Genomic DNA, 26,207 nt, shown 5'->3' with positions numbered 1-26,207 from the left:
CTCTCTATGTTTCTGTGGTTCAGGATCGTCAGTGACTCACAACCAAAACAAATCAGTCCACCGAGCTGATGAGCAAGCACTCACATTTCCAGCACTCCCTGCTTTTCTGCCTCCTCTGATGTTCACTTTAGATTTTTCTCCCTCAGCTCCCCTTCCTCTCCGCTAGCAGGGCATAGCCCCTCTTTTTCTCTCTCTTCACCTCTTGAAGTAGTCCTTTGTGTTTGTGGATATATTTCTGGTATGACAGTATCTATTCTATATCTGTTCTTTCTCTCCACATACTGTGGCAATCTCATGCTTGGACTGGTTCCATTCAGGCAGAATTATGGATGGATTATGTTAGCTGGATTGTGATGGAGTATACTACGAGTGCAGTAAGCCGATCCATTTATTGCAGTAGTTTAGAGCATTTACTTGAATCAGTTGACCTCTGAGCAGTGTGTATGTTTCATTTCACTGATGCCCCATTAAGCTGTTTGCTTTTATCTCCCTTCTAAATTTCCCTCTTTTTTTTTTTTTTAACTTGGCGCATCTTCACTAGTTGTCTGCCTCACTAAAGGTCACAACACCATCAGCAACATTACCACAAATACCGGCTAAACAAAAAAATAAATAATTAATCTGACAACCTGTTACCGTGCCTGCCTGTTTGTCGTCACAACAGCCACCAGCCAATCCTTAACAGTGGAGGTGTGGCTTGTACTCGCTGCGTGCCTGCTCTGAGCTCCTTGTGTATATTCTGAATGAAACAGCAAGTGAAGCATTTCCCTGCATGCTGAGCTCTGCTCTGCTCTGCTCACTGCTCTGAGTGTGCGAGTGAAGGGAAATCTGACTTGAGGCTCAGCATAGTGGGAGTCACTCTGTGCCACACCGGGAGTGCCTTTGGGAGAGGCGGGGGTTGTTTGCAAGGAAGAGGTTCGTCAAGCAGTGGTTAATGGAGGGAGAGCAAGACAGGAGGAGGCAGAGAGCACTTTTCAGTCCTTCTGAATCTTTCATAAGGGAGATCCTCCAGCATCAAACTGTCTGATGGACTGAGAGAAAGAGTTGGTGTGCATTTAACAGGCACCAACACTGACAGAGAGCTAGAGGAACACAGGGAAAAGGAGGGGGCACTGGGGCGTGCAAGAGCAGGACAGACCAGGAGAGAGATGGACAAGCGGTAATGAGAAGGGGATTTCTTCTGTATGTGGCCCAGCTGTAGAAGCTCCTCTGAGAGCCTCTGATGAACAGAAGACCAGCAGGAAAACAGAGGGCATGAGCTACAGAAAAGAGAGAGGGAGAGGGCACGACTGCTGGCTGGCTAATCCCTAAACTCGTGAAGAACGAGGGAAAAGGGGAAGAATTGAAAGCACAGAGTCCAAGCAAAAAAAAGGTATGTGTGAGCTGGCCTTTTCCTGAGTGACTGTTTGTGCGTGCTGAGTCTTTCTGCAGGAGTGAAAAACTTCACTGTGTCTGCAAGAGGAGGACAAAATAAAACATACATGACTAACTAGTGGGACTCCATTTGGACAGAAATTGGCAGAATTTGACAGAGGAACACAAGTCTGCCTGCAGGGATGTCATCCAACGAGCTGAGTGTTGAGATGGACTCGTGCATTCGGACGTTCAAGGAGCACATGCACCTGGAGCTGGAGCCACCCAAGATGCCAGGTGTGATGGGTGGCAAGAGGGGAGCCACGTCCCCGAAGCTGTCCCCTAGAAGCTCCCCGCGCCTCTTCCGCAAGCTGATGGTCAACAAGAGCATTAGGCAGAGGCGACGCTTCACTGTAGCTCATACCTGGTAAGGCCTGTGGGTTGGTGGGCACTAAAAAGTAAGGGGTGAAAGAGGGCTGAGACATGCAGAAAGAGGAACTAGTAGGGGATAAGGGAAAATGTGCAGGCTGTGATTGATGTGACAGAGAATTAAAGTGACTGAAGAAAAACTGGAGGAGAAAGAATGTGGATGAGAACAGTGTAGTAAAGAGACATAATGGGATTGCATTGGTGGGAAACTGGGGAGGGATAAGGGAGAAATAAGAAGCAGTGAGTGGCTGAGAGAAAACTGAACAAGGGAAAGCCTGAGAGCCGGGGTGTAGCATCAGAGAGGAATTCATTTACGAGTAGAGATAAAGGGTTACACAGCCAGACGGTGACGTGGAGAAAGAGGAAAGGTGGAGTAAAAAAGAAAGGTGAGAGGATCCAAGTATAGAGAATGAGGTAGTAAGCAAAACAGCCTGAGTTTTCTAAAAAGGAAACCAATTTTGTGGTAAGCGTGGGGTCAAAAATATATCAGGGTTGGGCTGCTGTGAGATGACTTGTTACTGGGTTACAGGATTACATAATGGACTAAAATCACATTCAGCAGACTCCCCTGTCCTCCATTTTGATGTAGTGTATCTCTGCCCCGTACCTGGGTGAAATTTGTGTGCGTGCAGATCAGTCCTTGTTTTGGATAGCTGCTGTGATATGCAGGGAGTGTTGGGTGTGTTATGCAACCTGGCGATTCTTAACATTTTTTGGCTCACAATCCCAATGAGCAAAGGGATGTCCACACAACACAAGCTCAACACAATATGCCAAATATTTTGGAACATCACGCAATACACAGCATGGCTCCATTTACATTTTATGTAGTTTCCACAGATGGATTTTCTCTTGGTATAATTCCTTAAAAGAAGCCCAGATGTTGGAAGTCTGACTTTCTCAGTTCAACAAGATCACAGAGTCAAAAAAGATGCAGTTGCATATTTACTTTCTATAAACCCTATATTTGATATATTTCTATTTTGTGCCCCATCCTCCACCCACACCCTCAATCTACCTTTTCATTTTGCAGCAGTTAGGCATTACAGGAGATGAGAAAGGATGACTTGCTTTGTTATGCAATGAATGAATTAGAGACAAGTAAAAGAGCTGCTGCGATTTGACTGCAAGAGCTCAAGGTGACTCTTTCTCTTTAAATTAGGCAGTGGAAGACGGAGGATGTGTTTCTTTTTCCGTGACATTTATGAAGGTGAAAACCATCATCTTCAGAAGAGAGGATTGTCATATACCCTTAAGCACATACCACATGCCGCTGAAATGGGCTACACATTTGACGTAACATGATAAAACAGGCTTGTCACTGCTTGGGTGGGTCTAAGAAAAAAAATCTGCTGTGGGACATGCAGGAGGAAAAGGAAATAAATCTTAATATCAACCTGCCCCTGTACGCTGTAGCTACAAACTGAGTTGTTTGCATGACAGAAAAAAAGAGATAATATATGTATTTGTGCTGTCCTGTGTGTGTGTGTGTGTGTGTGTGTGTGTGTGTGTGTGTGTGTGTGTGTGTGTGTGTGTGTGTGTGTGTGTGTGTGTGTGTGTGTCTTGTTTGTGCAGCCTTACTTGTGGACTGTGCATAAGTATGCATACGTGTGTGCATGCTGGGTGATTTTGAATGCAGATAATGCATTTGTGAATACAATGGTTGTTTATTCTGCCTCCTGTTCTTGCATGTCTCACTATCTCCTCCCTACACAGCAGCAGGAGAAAGGGGACTCATGCCTGTTTATCTCATCTCTCTCATTGCATAGTATTGAGCAGACAGAGATCAGTGGGGGTTGGGTGGGTACATGGGGCACAACACAAGAAGAAAAACAAGGAGAATGGCTTCATTTAGAAACCATTAAAGATGTCAGTAGTGTCCTTTGACTTGTTTGTTCTCATAAATCCACAGCATATGCGCCAGAGCCAGGGACCTGACAACACCTATAACACTAATTACAGCCATTAACCATCAGTCCAGTCCATTAACAGCAGGTTCATGATAAAATGTCCTTGGGCAAAACTCAGAGATCTGTCTGCTGTCTTATTATAATGTTCTAAAAGTTACAGGTGAAAATTTAAAAATAGAAAGGAGAAGATGAAAAAGCAGAGTAGACATAGGGAGGGAGAGCTCTTTGGGGGGTAAAAAAAAACAACAAAAAAACCATCAGTCATCTCCAAAGAGGGAGGTGTGGCAATTAGGACAGCAGGGAGGAAAATGCAAGATGAAAATGCCACTTGACAACCAGGACCAGAATAGGACCAGGTGTTTTAGACTTAATTTCATGCTCATTTTCTTTTAATCACACACACATTACATATGAGGATACAATTAATATACACAGCAAGACTACAAGATTAATCATCGCACATTTTGCTTGATCTCATGACATAAAATGTGCTGTGTACTGCACCAGAATATCAATTACGTTTTGCCTTGGAAAAAAAAAAATCCTCACCTGGAAATCCTTCAGGGCATTACTGTCTATTCAGTCTTTCTGGCCTAATTGTCTCCCCACCTGTTCCAGACCTTGGGGAGGTACTGGGGAGAAAAAAACATGAATCGGTGAGCCGTATTGCTCAGGCCCTTCTAAACGAATAAAAAGAACTGTTATTATGTAATAATGCCTATATGTATGTGAGCTCTAAATGTAGCACTGCATTAATTATCATTGATTACATTAATATTAAAAAAAAAAAACATACTAAAAGTTCGTTTTCTACAAATATTTTTGAGCTCAGTTAGTTTTCTCAGTACTGTAAAAAAGTAAACTGAAGTTTAAGAATGCAGCTTTACGAAAATGTGGTCATCAAATGACTGTGAAAGAGCTTTTTTGTGGTGAGGAACCTCCAGAGAAGCTTCACATACAACCTCATAGCAAATTTCTGCTCATTGTTTAGCTCGTTTACCATTTCTTTTTTAGCGTCTATGCTCTCACATCCTTGGTTTTGGATGCAGAAGGCAGCTGTATAATACCACTGCAGCCGCACTACCTGCCCAAACTGGACACAGGTTGAAACAAGCTGGTAAACAACATGGTGGAGCATGGTGGAGCAATCTGGGGGCAAAAGAGTCACATGTTTTCCCCTATGAAATAGAGAACAGAAACAGAGCAAACAGAGCTTACAGTTATAGAGGTTGCAATTATTAGGTGCTCAGAACAGAGATTCAAAGTAGAAGATGATGCTGCTTCATAGTCGTATGTATGAATAAGCTCAAGCCGCATCAACTTGAAATTATGCATGTCTGTCACAGACAAACAATAAATAGATGAATATCATTATTTGAAGAGAAATGTGTTATACCACATTCCACTAAACCATAGCATTTCCTCAATACAAAGCAGCTTACATTTTAAAGGGCAGCCCATTATTGGGAACCTCTGGCTTGAAAGGGCTTCAGTGTGTGGTTTGTTGCTGGGTTCAGTCTATTATGATCTGACCCGATGATGTGGGGTGTTGCTTTGGATCAGCTGGGAAAATGCACTTCTTTTTTTTGCAACATATGCTCATTTTATCATAGTTTGGGAGACTGATAGAACTGTGATGTCCATTTGCCATTTTCTGTTTTTAATCTTTTTCTAGGAATTGCTAGCTAGGGTCTCCTTCCTGATGATATCATACAAACCATGAACAACACCAAGCATGAAGTGTAGTCTGACATGCCTCTTAGTCACAAAAAAGGCGGTCCTATTATTGTCTAATCTGACAGTGATCATTCGTCCAACCATCCATCAATTTTCTTTTGCTTATCCTATTTCAGGGTTGTGGGGGGGCTGGAGTCTATGATTTGAATGACTTGTTCTGACTTGTTAGTCAGTTTAAATGGAGTTCATAACAAAAAACAAACAAAAAGGTTGAAGTGAATCACTGATTTAGGATGATTGATGCTTGAGGTATAACAGAGGATTTTAACCACACAGAGAAATATATAATGTCTGTTTCCTTAGTTGCTTTTGATTCTTAAACATTCACGTCACAAGATGAAAAAAAGGCTGGCGGTGCTACAGTCAAATCTCAGTCTGATTAAGATTATCTAACTAAACAAACACACTTCTGGCATTCCCCTCGTTATTCTCCGCTAGACATAATTTTTTCATGTGTAATGTCTGGGGTTTTAAATAGTGATCACTTATAAATTCCATCCTTCATGGTCGCAGTGTCTGGCACTGTGGTGGACAAGTGGCTGGTGATCTTCTGACCTACTGGCAGCCAGACAATGAATCTTCTGTTTGACCCATTCAGCTGTTCCCCTGTCTCTTTCTCTGTCTTTTACACTCTCTTTGTCTGTCTTTGTGTGCCTTTCCTAAATTTCCCCCATTCTGTCTGCTTCTCTGTCTTTCCCCACTGCCTGTTTGTTTTTCCTGTGTTTTCTTTTGCCTTTTTCATGCCTGCTTTGGTTTCTTTTATGGGCACCCTTCTCTTTCTCTTTCTTGTCTGTCTTTCTCGCTTTTGCACTCCAGAGCACCACAAGATGTAAATGTTTGATGGCCAGCTGAGGCGTATGACCGCTCTGTTTTCCACTCACACAAAAAGCACACTGGGGTGGGGTGAGGTGGGGGGAGTAAGAAATTGCCTTGGGAAGAGGAAGAAGGGAGAGAAGGGAAAATGAGAATAAAGAAATGAAAAAGCCCTATAGTTTTAGCAGAAACTTTAGATTTTTAATTACTCTTGTAAATGAACTTTACATTCATCAGATAAGTGCTAAAAAACACCTAATTAATCACACCTACATATCTGTAAAGCGTATAATATGTAAAACTCTCTTTATTGACAACAAAGGGAAACGTAGTTCATTTTCTCAGCTTGACCTCCTCATATGTGAGATGTTCATAAGATAATTTGTGTGTGTGTGTGTGTGTGTGTGTGTGCGCGCGCCACAGTGAAAACAACTAGAGGTTGCCCAACAGTGTGGGTTATTTACCTTAGCGTAAATGTCAACCCAAATGCTCATCCTGCAGCTCTGTTCTATCCAGGAGCCCGTCTGCTATTGATTTGTTTCTTTCTCTTCTTGCTCTGTGACTCACCCAAAATCATCTTTACATAAACGTCAAGAAAGGCTTGACGTGAGTATTGTTGCTGTAGCCAGCGTGTTTACGCCAACTGCTCACTTGAGTAAGAGACAGGGGGACAGATGGAGAGACAAAAGAGAAACCATTTCATTACAGAGCTAATAGCAGAGCAAATGTTTTATCAAATCTTTTCAGATATTTTAACTGTTCCTGTGTAAAAGTGGTTAGAAACCGTATGCAGCTTGTTCACTTCTGCATGTGTGAATTTTGGCAACTTTGTGAACTGTTACCCTTGTGGCTTCTTTCATTTAGCCTTTGCCCAGATTTTAAATGATGTTTGTATTAAGCGTAAACAAATGTTTGGTGGGATAAGTTAAGCAAGAGATATGTGGCAAAACTGAGCCAGAAAGAGTTAGCATTATCCTGCACAGACTCCGACTCAGCCAAGTCGGTGGCTTCGTGCTTCGAATTCTGTAAACATTTCCTCATTGCTTCTACCACACACACACACACACACACACACACACACACACACACACACACACACACACACATACACACACACACACACACACACACACACACACACACACACACACACACACACACACACACACACACACACACACAAACAAGTAAATAAGTATTTTTTTAAATCCCAGAGAAAAGGATTTGCTAACAAGTGAATAAAGGAGACTACAGAAGTTATCACAGATACCTAATATCATAACTTCAACTATATCATGCAGCTGAGCGTTAGTGCCTCTCTGGCCTAACACTTTACTTTTGTCTGTTGCACTGACGCTTTAAAAAAATTTAAAAAGCTGCTTTAATTTGTAGAGATTACCTTTATGAACTATCCATCCATCCATCCATCCATCCATCCATCTTCTTCCACTTATCCTATTCAGGGGCACAGGGCACTGGAATTTATCCCGGCTGCCATAGAGCTAGAGGCAGGGCACACCCTCGAACTGAGGTTATTTTCTGCAGTCACAAAAAAAAAAAAAAAACACCACAAGAATCCTACTGGCGTACTATCTAAGGTTAGAGTACAAAACTATGTTGTTCCTGCAGAACTCTGTTGATATACAGTATTCCACACTAGTACATGCCAATGCTACAGAATTGTTTGGTCTGTTTGTGCTATTGGCAAACTGATATATTTAATCACACTGAGAAAATGTGAAATATTCTAATTAACCCATTTTTTGTGGGCCCCCTATAATGGTCGTGTCTTGCTTGACTATATAATTGTTGTTTTTGTTGTTTTGTTTAGTGGTTTCCAGGCAACCATTAAATATTTTCATGTTTCAAGTTTTGTGGATCTAAATTAGATGTCTTTGCTGTGAAATTAAAATTATACGATGTTTTTATGCTATTGGTAGATGGTTGTTAGGCAACATGATGACATTATAATGATGACATTATAGCTTTCACATAGAAAGCATCATGTACTTTCTGGGCTCTGAAACCCATTCTTTTTTATGGTATGTGTGGTGCCAATAATGGTTTCCTGCTACGTCGAGCAAAGCACAACACAGCACAAGTGTGCTGGCTGGGGACATGGTGTGCTGTATATTTGCACAACCAATAGAAATGCAGAATGACAGAGTGGGCACATGTAATACTTGTGAAGACCTTGAGCAGCTGCAAAAAAAATGGCTTATCATGGGCAGAGCGCAGAGGCCAGCTCAACACAAATTTTGGGCCATTTTTTTATAATCGAATCATTCGAGTTACTCGATGAATCGTTGCAGCCCTAATATAATATGCAGTGTTTGCCTGCAGCGTACCTGGCTGCTTGTCATTTCTGATCTCTATCTACTGTTGTTTCCTGTCATCTTGTGACTCTCACGGATGTAAAACTGAAAACTATTATAGCCTATGTTGGTGCCCAAAGAACTTAAATTTCATTGCTTTAATTAATTTAAATTAGATAATGTAATCTAAGGTGTCTTTGCCAAACATATGGCAAATGGTTCTTTCGTGAAAAGTACATTTACAGTACCTTGCTTTGTAGCATCCTCTGCATTTGGCCTACCTGCCAGAAATTCTGATTGGTTTCTCCAACCACGTAAGAGTGACACAGCCACAACAAGCCTTTTTGAGTCACTGATAAATTTGGTGATGTGAGCAGTGATTCAGAGGTCTGGAACCAGTCTTCCTCCTCTTCCTCCTTCTCTTCATAAGACTAAGACTGTATGACTCGGTTGAGCACCCTCATCTTTCTCTCCTCTCTCCCTCTACTGAACCATTGGAGCAGAAAGTTAACTATTACGGATCGTTGAATGAGTATACTTGGTCTGCACTGTGTATGTGTGTGCACATCTCCATGCATCTTAACATGTATATAGCTGAAGCTTCGGTTTCAGAGGGATGAACCTTTGTGGCACATTATGGGTGGCATGTTTTATGGTGTTTTACATGTTTAGACCCATAACCCATGTGACTTACTCCATTCTCAAATTGCTAATTTTAATCTCATAACTGCTCAGTAGTGACATTATTTCTCTCAGCTGTAGGTTTACATGTATGTCCACTCTCTGTGAATCAATGGAAAGGAGTCATAAATTCCTCATTAAAAGCCACTGAGACATTTACGAGGAACAATTTCTTGATGCTGACACAATGTGTTGGCAATTCAACTGCTTAATTAGCACAAGCAGTCTCTAAGTTTGCGGCGTGCATGCTGTGGTAAAAGGCTGTTGGGAAGGTAAACACTTCTTCCACTGGGATGTTTTTGTGGTTGCTTTAAGCTGTTGTAAAGAACATACTGTCTATACATTGTCTATACTATCTATACTGTACATAGTGTATACAGTTTTTTATTTGTATATTCTGTATTTGTATTTTCTTATTTATTTTTATCTTTTCATACTTTCTTCTTGTGTTTTCTTATTGTGTTTCTAGTATCTATTGTGTACAATAGCTTGCCGCTACTACACTGAAATATTTGTCCCCATTGTGGGACAAATAAAGGGATTTCTATTCTATTCTATACTGTATTGTGCATGTACTTAAACTGCTGTCAGTAATAATTTAACTGACGAAGTGTATTGCTCGTCATCCCACCGCTTGCCCTTTTGTATTTCACTGTATACAGTTTACAAAAGCAGTAGTGCCTTGAATTTCTGCTCCCTACGTGTTTATTTGCAATGTATAGTGCTAATTTATAAATCAGTAGTACGGTTTTTGTACCTTGAACTACATGATGATAATGCTTTAAAATAAATTGAGAAAACTGAGAAAAAACAAAAGAGCAAATGTATTTTATTCGGCAGATGTTACTAAAGAGGGTTTTAAATACTAGTTTAGAGGCTGTTAACAAATGACATACAAAATTGTTTATAAATGTGGCATACTATGATATAAGAAGTACAGTTGTGTCAACCATGTACAATCTACTGAAACGAAAGAGTCACCAAAATGTAGAGACAAATTAGAGCATCTAAGACTAACAATGTTTTTGACAGTAAACCCACACATTTAAAGAAGTATTAAAGCATCTTTAATAATGTCCAGTCTTGGTAGTTTGTGATGCTCCTCCCTTTTGTTTCTTTTCTTCTTCTTCTTTTTTTTTAAAGGTTTCAATAAAGTCAATCACGGTTTTCTTTTATCCAGAATTCTTTTTCTGACTGCCTTATTGGGGTTCCACAGGGATCCGTCCTTGGACCAATTCTGTTTGTTTTATAAGTTAATGATTTGGCCTTGGTTTTGTCATGGCCGGGGAGGAAACAGGCGAGGAATGGCTGACACGAAGGACTCCAGAAGTCAGCGTAACTTAAAAGGGATTTATTTAAGCAGGGGGAAAAACAAATACAAAAATCTTGGAAGGGAGACGACGGGCAAACACAGGGAACACACGGGCACACAACATCAACGACGCGACAGAGAACAAATGAAAACTGAGGGCTTAAATACACAATGGGTAATCAGGGCAAGAGGAAACAGCAGGGAACAACAGGTGAGGCAAATGAAACTAATCACACGGGGGGAAGCAAAACTAGACACGAAGCACAGGGAAATCATACTGACAAAATAAAACAGGAAGTGATAAACCAAGGAACACGCAGACGAGTCACAACACGGGGAACAAGACAAACATACTGGGAGGAGAAGCTCAGGAAATAAACTAAACACAAAACGCTGGGCAAACGGCCCAGGACGTGACAGTACCCCCCCCTTAAAGGCCGGCTCCCGACGGCCAAAACCAGAAAACAAAACCAGACAAGGGCGGGAGGCGGGGAACCAGGAGGGAGGGCCCGAAACAAAAACAAAGACAGGGAGCAAAACAGAAATCACAGGGCGTGAACAAAACAAATCAAACCCGGACAGGAAGAAAACAAAAACACAGGACCAGAACAAAAGGCGACGGCACAAGGCCGGAGACAGTCCAACATGGGGCATCAAAATGAGGCAGAGCAGAGGCAACACAGTCCAAACAAGAACAAAACACGGGGACGAGAAGCAAAAACAGGATGAAACAAAAGCGACGGCACAAGGCTGGGGAACTCCAAAATCCAACACCTGGGTCAAAGTCCACGAACAGAGCAGGAGCTAAAACAAAACAAAACAAAACAAAACAGCAGGGGAAAAAACAGTCCACAGTCCAGGGGAGTCAATGGGAAAGCAAAAAAAACACACAGTTCAGGAGGCCGCAGAGGCCAAGGGGCCACAAAGCAAAGTCCCAACGAGGGAGGCCGACCGCGCTCCCAGCGGCGGCGGCGACGAGGGGGAGTCACTGGAGGCCGACCGCGCTCCCAGCGGCGGCGGCGACGACGAGGGGGAGTCACTGGAGGCCGACCGCGCTCCCAGCGGCGGCGGCGACGACGAGGGGGAGTCACTGGAGGCCGACCGCGCTCCCAGCGGCGGCGGCGACGAGGAGGGGTCACTGGAGGCCGACCGCGCTCCCAGCGGCGGCGGCGACGAGGAGGGGTCACTGGAGGCCGACCGCGCTCCCAGCGGCGGCGGCGACGAGGAGGGGTCACTGGAGGCCGACCGTGGGGCATGCGGCGGCGGCGACGGGGAGCAGACACTGGAGGCCGACCGCGGGGCATGCGGCGGCGGAGAAGGGCGACCCCGGGCTCTGGTGGGGAACCCTCGGGCGACGTGGAGCGCTCGGACTGAGCAGAGACCCCCACCAGCTCGGACTGAGCGGGACCCCCTGGCTCGGAGCGCTCGGACTGAGCGGAGACCCCCATCGGCTCGGACTGAGCGGGACCCTCGTGCGCGGAGCGCTCGGAGTGAGCGGGACCCTCTGGCGCGGAGCGCTCGGACTGAGCGGGACCCCCTGGCTCGGACTGAGCGGAGACCCCCATCGGCTCGGACTGAGCGGGACCCTCTGGCGCGGAGCGCTCGGACTGAGCGGGACCCTCTGGCGCGGAGCGCTCGGACTGAGCGGGACCCCCTGGCGCGGACTGAGCGGGACCCTCTGGCTCGGAGCGCTCGGACTGAGCGGAGACCCCCAACGGCTCGGACTGAGTGGGACCCTCGTGCGCGGAGCGCTCGGAGTGAGCGGGACCCTCTGGCGCGGAGCGCTCGGACTGAGCGGGACCCCCTGGCTCGGACTGAGCGGAGACCCCCATCGGCTAGGACTGAGCGGGACCCTCTGGCGCGGAGCGCTCGGACTGAGCGGGACCCTCTGGCGCGGAGCGCTCGGACTGAGCGGGACCCCCTGGCGCGGACTGAGCGGAGACCCCCATCGGCTCGGAGCGCTCGGACTGAGCGGGGACCCCCACCGGCTCGGACTGAGCGGGGCCCTCTGGCTCGGAGCGCTCGGACTGAGCGGGACCCTCTGGCTCGGAGCGCTCGGACTGAGCGGAGACCCCCAACGGCTCGGACTGAGCGGAGGCTAGAGCGGAAGCTGACTGAGGACGAGGGAGAGCGGGCAGCAGCACTGCTGAAGGCCAAGATGCTGTAGAGGACCGGAGTGCCGGCTGGGTGGTCGTCATCCTGGGCAGCGGGGGCTGCTCAGGGGACAGTTTGGGTGTGTCAAACGACGGCTGCGTGGAAGCAGGCCGGGAGACGACTGGCTGCGTGGAAGCAGGCCGGGAGACGACTGGCTGCGTGGAAGCAGGCCGGGAGACGACTGGCTGCGTGGAAGCAGGCCGGGAGACGACTGGCTGCGTGGAAGCAGGCCGGGAGACGACTGGCTGCGTGGAAGCAGGCCGCGAGCCAGAGAGAGCGGGCTGTGAGCTAGAGAGAGCAGACTGCGAGGAAGCAGACCGCGAGCCAGAGAGATCTGGCTGCGTGGAAACAGACCGAGAGCCAGGGAGATCTGGCTGCGTGGAAACAGACCGAGAGCCAGGGAGATCTGGCTGCGTGGAAACAGACCGAGAGCCAGGGAGATCTGGCTGCGTGGAAACAGACCGAGAGCCAGGGAGATCTGGCTGCGTGGAAACAGACCGAGAGCCAGGGAGATCTGGCTGCGTGGAAACAGACCGAGAGCCAGGGAGATCTGGCTGCGTGGAAACAGACCGAGAGCCAGGGAGATCTGGCTGCGTGGAAACAGACCGAGAGCCAGGGAGATCTGGCTGCGTGGAAACAGACCGAGAGCCAGGGAGATCTGGCTGCGTGGAAACAGACCGAGAGCCAGGGAGATCTGGCTGCGTGGAAACAGACCGAGAGCCAGGGAGATCTGGCTGCGTGGAAACAGACCGAGAGCTAGGGAGATCTGGCTGCGTGGAAACAGACCGAGAGCTAGAGAGGGCTGGCTGCGTGGGAGCAGGCTGAGAGCTAGCTGACACTGGGGCCTGAGAGGGAGCTGACACTACTGGAGCTACAGAAGGAGCAGGAGCTGAGGGAACTGGGACCAAAACCGAAGGAACTAAGACAGGGGCTGAGGGAACTGACTGAGAGGGCACTGAAACAGCTGACACTGGGGACCGAGGAAGAGTTACTGGAGCTGACTGAAGGCGAGGGAGAGCGACTGGAGCTAGAGCTGACTGAGACCCTGCTGCTGCAGCTAACACAGAAAACCGATGCGAAGGCTTGGACCTGGCTGCCCCCACCCGCGGAACAGGTGCGAGTGCCGAGGTCAGCCCGACCGTGGCTGCCCCCACCCGCGGAACAGGTGCGAGTGCCGAGGTCAGCCCGTCCGTGGCTGCCCCCACCCGCGGAACAGGTGCGAGTGCCGAGGTCAGCCCGTCCGTGGCTGCCCCCACCCGCCGAACAGGTACAGGTGCAGGGGAAGCTGGAGCTAAGGGAGCTGGAGCAGGGTGAACAGAGGGAGCTGGAGCTAACTGAGGGGTCTGGGACTGCGACTGAGGAGGAGCTGGAGCTACAGCTGACATGGAACACTGCGACTGAGGGGGAGCTGGAGCTACAGCTGACATGGAACACTGCGACTGAGGGGGAGCTGGAGCTACAGCTGACATGGAACACTGCGACTGAGGGGGAGCTGGAGCTACAGCTGACATGGAACACTGCGACTGAGGGGGAGCTGGAGCTACAGCTGACATGGAACACTGCGACTGAGGGGGAGCTGGAGCTACAGCTGACATGGAACACTGCGACTGAGGGGGAGCTGGAGCTACAGCTGACATGGAACACTGCGACTGAGGGGGAGCTGGAGCTACAGCTGACTGGGAACACTGCGACTGAGGGGGAGCTGGAGCTACAGCTGACTGGGAAGACTGCGACTGAGCAGGCGCTACAGCTGACTGAGGCGAGAGTGGCTGGGGAGGAGCACGGCGACGCCGGGAGCGCTGCTTCCTTCGCGTTCTGTTGGAGTGGGAAGCACGATTCTCAGCATCCAGGATGTCCACCAGCAGAGGTGAATCAATAATCTCCACATCATCTGGCAGCCAAGAGAGGTCTGGGGAGGCGGTGGGCTGTGGGTGAAAGGATGAAAAGGACGAGGTGGGAGAGGTGAGTTGAAGGGATGACGGCGGATCCGGAAAGCGAGGCAGCGCCTGTGGTGCTGAGCTGCAGTGGTGCGGAGGAGACGACGGAGGTGAGATGACCGGCTGCAGGAGAGGTGAATTAGTGATGGCTTGGAGGAAAAAGGTTGTGTCCTTGCCCTGGACAGGGCGACCAATATTATACAGTTTAGCTTGTAAGTTTTTCCGGAGCATGATTATGGAATGGGCAAGGGAGGCAGTGTCAGGATGGGTGAGGAGCCAAGTGGAGGAAGAAAAAAGTCTGCAGCAGAAAATTGCCTGAATAATCTGACGGGGTTCATCAGTGGCATGAATGATGTTCCTGGAGAGATCTATGAGCTCCAAAATCACTTCCTCTTGCTCGGAGGGGCTCCTGGTATCCGCGGGGTCCATAGTCTGGTCGCGTCGTTCTGTCATGGCCGGGGAGGAAACAGGCGAGGAATGGCTGACACGAAGGACTCCAGAAGTCAGCGTAACTTAAAAGGGATTTATTTAAGCAGGGGGAAAAACAAATACAAAAATCTTGGAAGGGAGACGACGGGCAAACACAGGGAACACACGGGCACACAACATCAACGACGCGACAGAGAACAAATGAAAACTGAGGGCTTAAATACACAATGGGTAATCAGGGCAAGAGGAAACAGCAGGGAACAACAGGTGAGGCAAATGAAACTAATCACACGGGGGGAAGCAAAACTAGACACGAAGCACAGGGAAATCATACTGACAAAATAAAACAGGAAGTGATAAACCAAGGAACACGCAGACGAGTCACAACACGGGGAACAAGACAAACATACTGGGAGGAGAAGCTCAGGAAATAAACTAAACACAAAACGCTGGGCAAACGGCCCAGGACGTGACAGGTTTGCCTAGAGGACCATATCCAGATGTGTGAACACTCATGCTAAAGTAACTGTTTCCAAAGTGACAGCAGCATTGAACAAGACAGGTGAATTTACTGATGTTTTATTCTTAACATGAGCAAAATTGTGCAGATGTATATTTCTATCAAGGTGAATACTTCAACATGATAGCGCAGAGTAAACACAGTGTCATGGATATTTTGAACACTTAGCATAATAATTGATTTTTAGTTTAAACAAAGCTCAGACAAGTGTGACTACCTTACAATCAATGTATTGTATGAAGCTAGCACTGTGTCTGAAGAATACTACACACTGCTTATGTGGTTGTGGTCAAAGTCAATAAATTATATTGTTTAATGTTGATACAGTGATGATAATTTTATCACATCTGAGACTGTGATGCTAGAGCATCAGTTGGAGGCCATTGCTCTGCTAAAGTCTGGGAAACCTGCTTTCAGAAAATCAGCGTGTACTATCGGAGCAGCCAATGGAAAAAGCAAATTTTGCCGGCTCCTTTATTCACAGTGGGTCAGCGGGTCGCTCCTCATGTTTTTTTTTTTTTTTTTTTGTTTTTTTTTTTTAGCCTGTCATGTCTGGTAGATCTTGCAAGCAGAACTGTGATCTGAATGCGTTGTTGTGCCAAACATATTTGCTATTTCAAGATGAGCTCTATAGGTTCTCAATAGGCTCTTCTTGTTGTTGTTTTAACCCTTTATTTTATTTATCTGAGTTATTTTTCCACATACTATGTAACAGCCAGAGCTGACAGGCTGAAGAAGAGGAAAATAAAGAGAAGAAAAAGGGAGAGAGAAAGGGAGCAAAAAAAAAAAAAAAAAAAAAAAAGGGGAAAGAGCACAAGTCTATTAATCAGATACTTCATCACTTTAACATATAAAAAAATACTATCAATACTTGCAAAAATAAATTTGTGTGTGAAAAACAAAACTAACAAAGCATGTTACGCACACCAACAATTTTGTTGAGTTGTGATTGAGTGGGCGTTTGTGTCTGTGTCATGTTTGTGTCTGTGTCGCTCCTCATGTTTATTATCAGATTTTTATGCTGGATGGGGATTTCTATCTCCTCCTGGGATCAAACCAGGGATATTTTGCTTGTTAGGCAAATGTGTAAACCGTTAGACTTTGAAGCCACTATCAGAGTAGCAAAACAGTTTATCTACATTATATTCAGTGCTCACCCCTTTCTCCTCCTCCAGTGTCTTTTAGCATCCAGTGATGTTGACATCTATAATGAAGTTCTAATGATTCACATCTGACATCTCAACCATTTCCAAGTTTTATAATTTTGCACAAATTCAGTAATTTTCCAACTTTTTAAGTATATTTGAAATCAGAGCTTCTGTGATGGAAAACATTAAAACTAGGGCGCTAGGAATTCCACTTTAAAATTTTCAGTGCTGCCTCTGTTTTTGGTTTTCTGTCAGACTCAGACGAGGGGAAACGCAGAGGAGCAGCAGGAGAGACTGAGACAAAAAAGAGCAATTAGCTGCCATTTCAGTTCAGAGGTGGTGAATGGGGTTATGTGCTGTGTGGAAGGTCTGTTCACACTGTGCTCAATAGGGCAACTACAACTGTGAATTTGGTCATTACCATATTACTCACTGTGTTATTGAGCAAGCGTGCGTGTGTTTGTGACATGCACATACCTCTTGGTCTGAGTGCATACCTTCATGCTTCTTGGAGAAAATACAGCTGTGCCATTACTAATGACGGTGTGTGCTTATGCCTTTGTGTTACGTGTAAGTGTGTGAAGAACCCTGAATATTCTTTTCAGCCCACTGAGAAAAGCACGTTCACTCATTACTAACAAGAGCTCTAAAGCACCATTTGTGTCAGCTGAAGTAAGCAGAACGCAGCAGTACATTTCCTTTTTGCCTTGCCCCCTTCTGTCTGCTTTAAGAAAGAAGCAGTGATTATTCACCACTTGATTGCTGTCTATCACACTGACTGAAAGGAAGCTTGGCAGCATCCCATTTTTTTTTTTTTTTTTTTTTTGAAGCAGTCAACAATGTGTAGCGATGCAGAGAGAAGGCAGAGCTGCATTGTTCTTTATCTTATCGAATGAGTGCATGCTCGCGGCATCTGAAAGCTGAATTTACTGTAGCAGAACTTATTTCAGCTGAGCATGGAAACTAAGAAAGAGCATTTGTCTTCACAAAGACTCAGAGAGCCACTGATCTGTTTATTTTGACCATAAAGCTGATTCAAAATTCTTTTCACCTTCCAGCTGATCAAACAGATTTAAGTGGTTTATTGAGGGCACAGGAGTTAAGAACTTCTAATGTTAATTGTTCAGGGTTTACTATGACACACATAGCAAATAATCCAGGAACCATACAAATGAAGCAAAGAGAAAAACATTAAGTGCCCAGCTTATCACTCATTCCTGCATTTTATCTTGATTGTTACTCAGTTTCAGATGAATCCAGGTCTTTTGGAAATTATTGGCCTTTCAGAGGCTGCAGGTTGTGGTGTTGTTAAATAGCCTGATAAGTTTGGCCTCACTAAGACACGACTTTAACATTTCTTGTGTCCCTGAGTGATGTTTCATTTTCTATCTAGGAATTTGGTGAAAGAATAACAAACGGCTACAAAATATCTGAAAAAAAGAAGAAGAAGAAGAAGAAAAAACAGTCCACTGTGTGTCTGTGGTGACAAAAAGCTATTAAATGATTCCTCTGAGTTAGAACCATGTGGAAAAGAGTCAATGTTTAACTAATGTCTGAAAAGCTTCAAGAGTTTTGGGAAAAACTTTCCTTGAAACATAAATCCTGCCCATAAAACCTGTAACAGGAAAAGGTACTTCTTTAAAAAAGCAGCTTAACTAATAAACAAGGAATATTAGTTGTCCTTGTGCATCAGTAGACCAAACGCTATGTTTGAGTTCAGCTAACAATGACAACTAACACACATCAGAACTGCGCATTTTAGTAATATTCATTATAATCTAAGTTCCAGAAACCAAAGATGATCATGAAAATTATTGGATGGTAAATGGGATTTGGATCGGATGTGAGAGTAATTGTTCAAATTTCAAAAAAACAAGGAAATGGTGTCTGCGGATGGTCTGGCACTCAGTCACCCAGTCTGAATCACCGTCTTCTGGTACAATAAGATTATCTGTGCAGCTGTCTGATAAACAAGACTTCTCAGCATGCTCGCACATTGCCATATTTTAATGGACACTGTCGTCATCTTCTTCTGCCTCTTCTTCCTCTGCATCGTCCATACTGTCATTATCATCACCGCTCTTCCTATTCTACCCATCAGTGTCCTTTATGTGCATCCCAGGAATCTGTGTCTAAATTTTACCAAGAGTCTTGGTGCATGTAGAGTATGTCCATCTGTGTTCACATCCCCTGTCTCCTTGACTCACTGTAACCACCGATCTTTGGGGAAACCACCACCCACACACTTTCTGATATACAGTGTGACTGTGTGTGTGTGTGTGTGTGTGTGTGTGTGTGTGTGTGTGTGTGTGTGTGTGTGTGTGTGTGTCTATGCTTACCTCTACCTCATCTTGTGGTGACATAAATGTCTGGGAACGAGTCCCCCATTACTGCTTTTGTATAAAGACACTGCAGATAGGGTAGGGTTATGGTGTAGGCAAGTAACTGTTAGAGTTATAATGCAATGTCTTCTAAAGCTCTGGAAGCACAGCTATGTGTGTGCATGCACGTAAATGCGTGTGCACTGATGTGAATAAAACCAGACTTGTAGAGAGACTGAATGATTTGGAGTTAGTTTGTGCACAGGGATAAAAGGATTTGTGTGGATTGTTTGTGTATGTCTAAGTGTGTGTGAGAGGGAAGCACAGTAAACTAGGGGGATTATATGGAAGAAAAGGGGAAAATAACAGATCTATTGGAGTTTGTACTGTAATAAAGCTACATTCGTTTACAATTTTTACTTTTATAGGCTGTTTGCTTGATTAATTACCACGTTGTATACACATAGTAGGCTCATGTAGTTTTTTCACTAGCCATCCAGTTTCCCTGTTTACCGTATTTTTCGGACTATACGTCGCTCCGGAGTATAGGTCGCACCAGCCAAAAAATGCATAATAAAGAAGAAAAAAACATATATAGGTCGCACTGGACTATAAGTCGCACTTTTTTGGGGGGGGGGGGGGGGGGGGGGGTGATAGAATCCGAGACCCAGAGCAGAAATTCCATCTTGAACGGCAATTTAAAATAATAATGGATTAAAGAACAGGACGAACACGGTTACGCCTACGTTATGCTAATGTAGCACATTCAGCTACATGACGCACAACGAACACGTGTTTGGTATGTTAACGTAACATTAAGTTATTCAGATAACCATAGCATAAAGAACATACTAACAAGTTAACCAAACCATCAATCCATTGAAGTCTTCATCCTCGGTGTCACTTCTAAACAATTCCGTACACTCCGTAGACGAAGCGCCGCTTCCTCTTCTGTGTCGCGTTATTCAGACTCGTCGTCAGCTGCAGTTCCAATTATTCCAGCCTTTCTGAATCCCAACAGGATGGTTTGTCACTGAAGCCCATGTTTTCTTGATCCATCCAATGACTTCCAGGAAAGTTGGGTGGCGCATTCTCCCAGTTGCCGTTAAGCTGTGCTCTCTCTACATCATCCACTGCGCCCACAGGTTACGCAAGACTGCCTTAAAGCTGCAGTTCACGGAGATGTCAAGTGGCTGGAGTATTTTGGTTCATGTGTTATAAATGTCACATATACGTCGCTCCGGAGTATAGGTCGCACCCCCAGCCAAACTATGAAAAAAAGTGCGACTTATACTCCGGAAAATACGGTATATACTATTCTTTGTACAGTACAGTGTTTTGAGTGAAATCAGTATTTGATCCCCTACAAAACAGCCAAAATTCTGGCTCCCACAGATTGGCTGTGTGCCCATGTGGCACACAGATTACAATCAATCCATCAACCGGTCAGTTACAGGTACTCCTGATCTCAACTCGTTGTGTGTATAAAGCACACCTGTTCACAGATTCCCTTTCTTCCATTCAAACCTCTCCACCACCACGGGCAAGACCAAAGAGCTGTCAAAGGACATCACAGACAAGATTGTTGACCTGCACAAGGCTGGAATGGGCTACAAGGTCATCAGCAAGAAGCTTGGTGAGAAGATGACAACTGTTGGTGCGCGGGTATTCAGAAATGGAAGAAATAAAAATGACCACCAGTCGCCCTCGGTCTGGAGCTCCATGCAACATCTTGACTTATGGGGGAGGATGATCGTGAGAAAGCTGGTGGATCAGCCCAAAACTACACGGGAGGAGCTTGTTAATGATCTAAAGGCAGTTGGAACCACATTGACCAGGAACACCATTGTAACACATAATGTAATACATCGTGGATTGAAATCTTGCACTTGGAATGCAACTTAGGTGATTTTTTACTATCATTGCTGGGATCGGTATGCCTTCAGATCGATATACTATAGACTAAGTCTGGCACTAAGCGTTAAGGTTAAGGTTAAAGCAAGTTTTACTTGTCTTGCTTTAACCTGGTTTATAACTGTAATGCTGCTGAAGTGCACTAACACTGTGTAATCATAACTAAGACACGTCTCTTGTGTTCTTTAATAGATGAATTCCGCAAACATTTAAGCAATGAGTTAAAACATTTTGCAGCAGGCTTTCACCCAATTTGTTTTAATCCCCAAGCCTACAGCTAGATGAAAATGGTACTCAAAAGTTATTTTTAATTCTCTTGGAAGTATGGTTTTATAATAGCCTTTTTTCAGCCAAGCAAATTATTGTGTTGAGTATTGTCAGATACAAAGCAAACAAACCAATCAGCAACAGTTTTAAATAATAGAGTGTTGGCACCTAATTCCACTCCTTATCTTTCCTTTTGCTACTCGTGTGTGCGTGTGTGCCTTAAATAATGAAGACCTGCAGGTCACATAGCAGCATGTGGTCAGTGTTTATCTATGCTGACATGTTGACAGTTTGACATTGGCAACACATCCCTGTCTTTTTCCTGTCTGTGATTGCAGACAGTTGCACCCGGTGACTGAGTGGATTCCCCGGGGTATGTTAATTTTGTCAGATCACCCGCGAGTGCTCTCAAATTTGCAAGCGTCCCACTTCGACCCATCCTAAGCTTTTGTGTCCCTACTGGCAGCTGTTTATGCTGATATTCATGTTTCAGTCAGAGATAAAAAGCTAGGAAGTTTTGCCACATCTCAAGTAGAGTCAAATGCGTCTTCTCGCAGCCTCCAGAGGCCAAAGACGTCTCACATTTTAACAGGCTGAAAGCAAGTATGCCAGAGGTTTACCACATGAGACCAGCTGATGCAATGTTAGGCAAATTCTTTTAGTCACAGTGAGTGTTTTACTTGTTGATGTATTATTTCCTTATTTTGTATAACACACATTAATCTGTATTGCGTTTAGCTGAATGGCTAATTTTCATATCTTAGACCTTTCCAGATGGTAAATTAGCCATTAAAATCATAGCAAAGCATAGCAAAACACGATAGAGAGCAGCACATTAAAGTAAATCTGACATAAAGCAAGAAATAACTGATCCAAAAAAAAAACTACTGAGCACTTAGTATAACATATAACAACATGAAATCTTGTTATATTATAGATAGATAGCTAAAATCACAAGTGGACAAAAGCAACTGGGAGAAGGCAGGGCCGTGTAGAGCTGCAGGGTGGCCTATCTGCTTGTTTCACAGAGTACAGGAAAATGAATGGTAACAGCCATTTTAAGATATATGTAATGGAAGTATGATCCAGAACTGGAAAGCTCTTGTTGTAAAGGTTGTCTGGCCCAAGGACATTTCCCTCTTTGGGACGACAGTCTCTGCTATTGTGGACTGTGTTAATCTAACATTTTTTAAAAAATATGAATGTGGTGAATGGGGAAAGTTCTAGCCCATTAAGTTTTGAATATTTAAAGTTTTTTCTAAACTCTCCAAACCCTTAAAAGGTTCAATTCAACATTAAAAAGATCCAGTTCGGCCCATGTTTAACCTTTTTAAGTTTCTATTCTGCTTTTCTTCCAAGCAATTTTCCACCTGCCTTCACTTCTCTCACTTTCCCCATCATGGCTGTCCCATGATTAAAACTCAGTTTGACTTCAGTCCACTTGTGTTCATTATCCCTGCTTTCTAGCAGTGCCCGTTTGGTTAGTATCACATTGATTTATACACATGCAAACTGTGAGAGGCTTTTTGAAACACTAAACTTTCATCCTTGTTGACCCAGGTACCCTGGTGTTGGACAAAGACACTTTTTTTTTTTTCCTCTGTAAACTAACACGATAGATTTTTAAATTAAACATTCAGAAAGATGTATTGAAGTCCAGACTTTCAGCTTTAATTCAAGAGGTTTTACAAAGTTGTTTTTTTTTTTTTCCTTCATTTTTTCATCTCATAGTTTTTTTTAAATTACAGCCACTTTTATAATCCCCCGTTTTCAGAGGCTCAAAATTAAGTGGATAGTTGCCTGAGAAGCAGTTTCATGGCCAGGTGAGGACTGTTCCTTTGTTATATCATGGCAAATGAAGCAGATACAAATTCTTTAAGTTGATTCAAAGTGTTGAATTTGTATTTTGTAGCATTTCACTATAATTTTAAATATGAGGCCCAAAGAGATGTCAGTGGAGAGATTCATGTAGCAAAAAGGTTTAGGACTGGCCAGCTTAGCAACACAAAAAAGCTTTAAAGACCACAGGAGACAACTAAAATCCATGATAACACAATTATTTCCATGGTTAAGAAGGATAACGATGTCGTTTGTGAATTTGTTTTGTTAAAGTGGCCTTTTTTTGGTCTGTCCCATTCTTTCGTCAATTCCAATAAATTAGCATTTCTTAAAATTACATTTATTTAACACATTTTGAAACTTGTCATGAACTTTATTTGACAAAGGTGGCCGATAATTACCTATTAAAGTAAAAGACATTTGTGGTGATAGCATTATATTAAGGTCAGTACATTCTAATTCAATACAATTTGTCCACTGAATTACTTCGACTACTGTCTTTCATATTAACCAAAACCCCACTACCCTTTACAACTCCTCTGTCCTTCCTGTAGCTGTAGCCATATTTGTAGCCAGGCACATTTAATGCAGCAGTGGGAGTATTTTCCCTATATACGTAAATGATTTTGGGCAATATGTAATACTGTACACGTTATTTAAACAGGCATCCAGAGTTCCTATGCTTCCTAATGGCCACATTAGGTTACTTTAATATGTTTTAGAAACTCAGACTCTTGAACTTTGGGATAGCTTAATCAGTGCAGCCACTGTTGCTGTCTTTGCTATTACTACCTTAGGGAGTAAGCTGAGCTGTCTCTATGGAGGAAGTGTACTGTCTCAGTGTAGCCAAGAGGGAACCTTTCTGTCAAGTGTAGTTCTTTACTTGATGGAAACATCATAAGTTTGCAGTATGTAGGAGATTTCATATGGGAAAACATTCCAGTAGGGCGGTGGAAACCCACAGGTCTGCAGTCACACATGCATATAAACATATAGAGGGATATTGTACATAGAGACACATAGAAACACACTAAATGTACACATAGATTAATGGTATGGAGGAAAAAGTTTAGATGTGGAACTTTATAGAGTAGGTAATGAACGCATTCCAGGGGAGCAGTGAAAACACACCTGCACATACACACTCACACACCACTACTATTTTACTTCTAATTGGTATGACAAATGGCTGACTGGAATAACATTTCACATGTGGCCTAGAATTCAGCAAGTTTTCTTTAACCATTTTTCGCTTATATGTGGTTACTTTCTAATTTAATGCCTGTGTCTGTACTTTTTTCTCTCTTACTCCACCTCAACTGGCTCCTTTTGATGTGGGAGGAGTAGTGGCTCTACTGAGCCCCTCCCGAATGACTGCACTCTTCACCCCATCTCTAAGGGAAAGGCCAGCCACCCTTTGAGGGAAGCTCATTTCTGCTGCTTGTATCCGTGGTCTCGTTGTTTCAGTCACTACCCAAAGCTTGTGACCATAGGTGAAAGGCGGGGATGTAGAGCGACTAGTAAATCTACAGCTTTGCTTTTAAGCTCAGCTCTCTCTTCACCGGTGCAGCACCCACATCACTGCAACCCCAGCCACAATCCATCCGTCAATCTCCCGCTCCCCTCACTCATGAGCAAGACCCCGAGATACTTAAACTCCTCCACTTGGGGCAGCAACTCGTCCCTGACCCGGAGTGGACACTCCACCTCCTCCTGTAGGTCCACCACCTGCAGGAGGTGTTAGAGGGGTGTCGAGCAGCAGCCAAGGGCAGAGGCCATGGCAGGCAGATCCCCAGCTATCAAGAACTTGACATAAAAAGACTAATTATATTATTCTTAAAGTCTAAATTATCAAAGATTCAGTAAATAATTAATACATTAAAATCTTTTAGAAGAGGTTTAATATGCAGTGCAGTGTTTTATCTAAGCTTTTGTTCAAAACTATCACCTAACCTGAACACCAGTTTGTGGCTGGTATATAAAAGAATAGTGAGTGACACTTCTAGTAACTGTCATTCAAAGAGAACACTCCCATCAACATAAAATGTTTCATCATAGAATAAAAGTGATCAAACACAACAACTTTTGACAGCATCAGTGCTGTGTGACTATTTAATAAAAAAAAAAAATACTAACATTTATTAACTAGCTTTCAGTGCTGAATTGGGGAGCTTGAAGTATAGTCATGACCAGAGGTCTCACTTGCATATAGGAATCCAAACATTCTCTTTGCCTTGCATGGGTCTCTGATTTTTGCTGCAACCTCTCCCATCTTTGTGCATCTCTCTCTCTCTCTCTCTTTTTTTTATGTCTTACATATCTTCTTGCCTTGTTTGGGTCGCCATTAGCTCAGTGACTGCATGTCATCCCACTGTCTTGGTCTCTGCTCCCATATGCAACCTTTCAGGTTAGTTCAGCAGGCACCAAGCTCTGAGCCAATGAGGCTGACATTTGAAGGTCAGTTGTACTAAACCACACATCTGACCAGAGCATACAGAACTGAATGCAAACACAGTCACATGCACGCACAGGAAACACATCAGTGTGTGTCTCAGTAATGGACTCAATCAAATTAAACACCAAGATGAAATCCACAGGGAACAAAGCTTTCTGTCCAGATTATTGGCTTTTAATCCTTCCGCTCCCTTTTGAAAATTGCTTTTTAATACACAGACATTGGAGAACAAATTTTAAATCAATCCATCATGGCCACCAATTTAATGAAAAGAGCCACTATAATCAGCAATCAGCAATAAGCCACAATTTAGGAATAAGAAATACTGCTTTGGGGACAGGAACCATGCATTTGTATTGCTTCAGAAAACTTTTCAAAAGTCAAAGTTAACACTGAGTACAAGAAAAATCTCTTAAATCTGAACATAAAGAAGCACAAAGCACTCTGAGTTCCAACAGTTTTTTTTCCCAAAAAGGCAAAATTAGAAGGCTATGTATTAATTAACAGCATGTAAACAGGAATACATTACTCCTTTTTTGCAGCCTTTTGTGTGTAACTGATGCAAAAAAAACCCACAAGTTTTGGGTTGTGCATTTTGTTTTCTGCTGTCAGACACCATTGAAAGTTCTCAGAATCACTAAATCTGTCACTCACTGTTGTCTCAAAGTTGCCG

At 44.1% G+C, this 26,207-nt stretch overlaps 1 protein-coding gene across 1 annotated transcript in view; it reads left to right on the top strand.

The window, feature by feature from the left end:
* The first annotated feature begins 759 nt into the window (after positions 1-759).
* The window catches only part of pde4ba (phosphodiesterase 4B, cAMP-specific a), a 133,046-nt gene continuing 107,598 nt past the window's right edge, over positions 760-26,207 (top strand). The window contains exon 1 of the mRNA XM_030726626.1: positions 760-1,780. Coding sequence (XP_030582486.1) covers positions 1,557-1,780 — 224 coding nt within the window. The 5' untranslated portion in view covers positions 760-1,556. The remainder of the gene's footprint in view (positions 1,781-26,207) is intronic.

The sequence above is a fragment of the Archocentrus centrarchus genome, chromosome 4 (genome assembly GCF_007364275.1).
Source record: "Archocentrus centrarchus isolate MPI-CPG fArcCen1 chromosome 4, fArcCen1, whole genome shotgun sequence".
NCBI lineage: Eukaryota > Metazoa > Chordata > Actinopteri > Cichliformes > Cichlidae > Archocentrus > Archocentrus centrarchus.
Note: the sequence above shows the minus strand (reverse complement) of the source record. Positions and strands in the feature narration are given on the sequence as shown.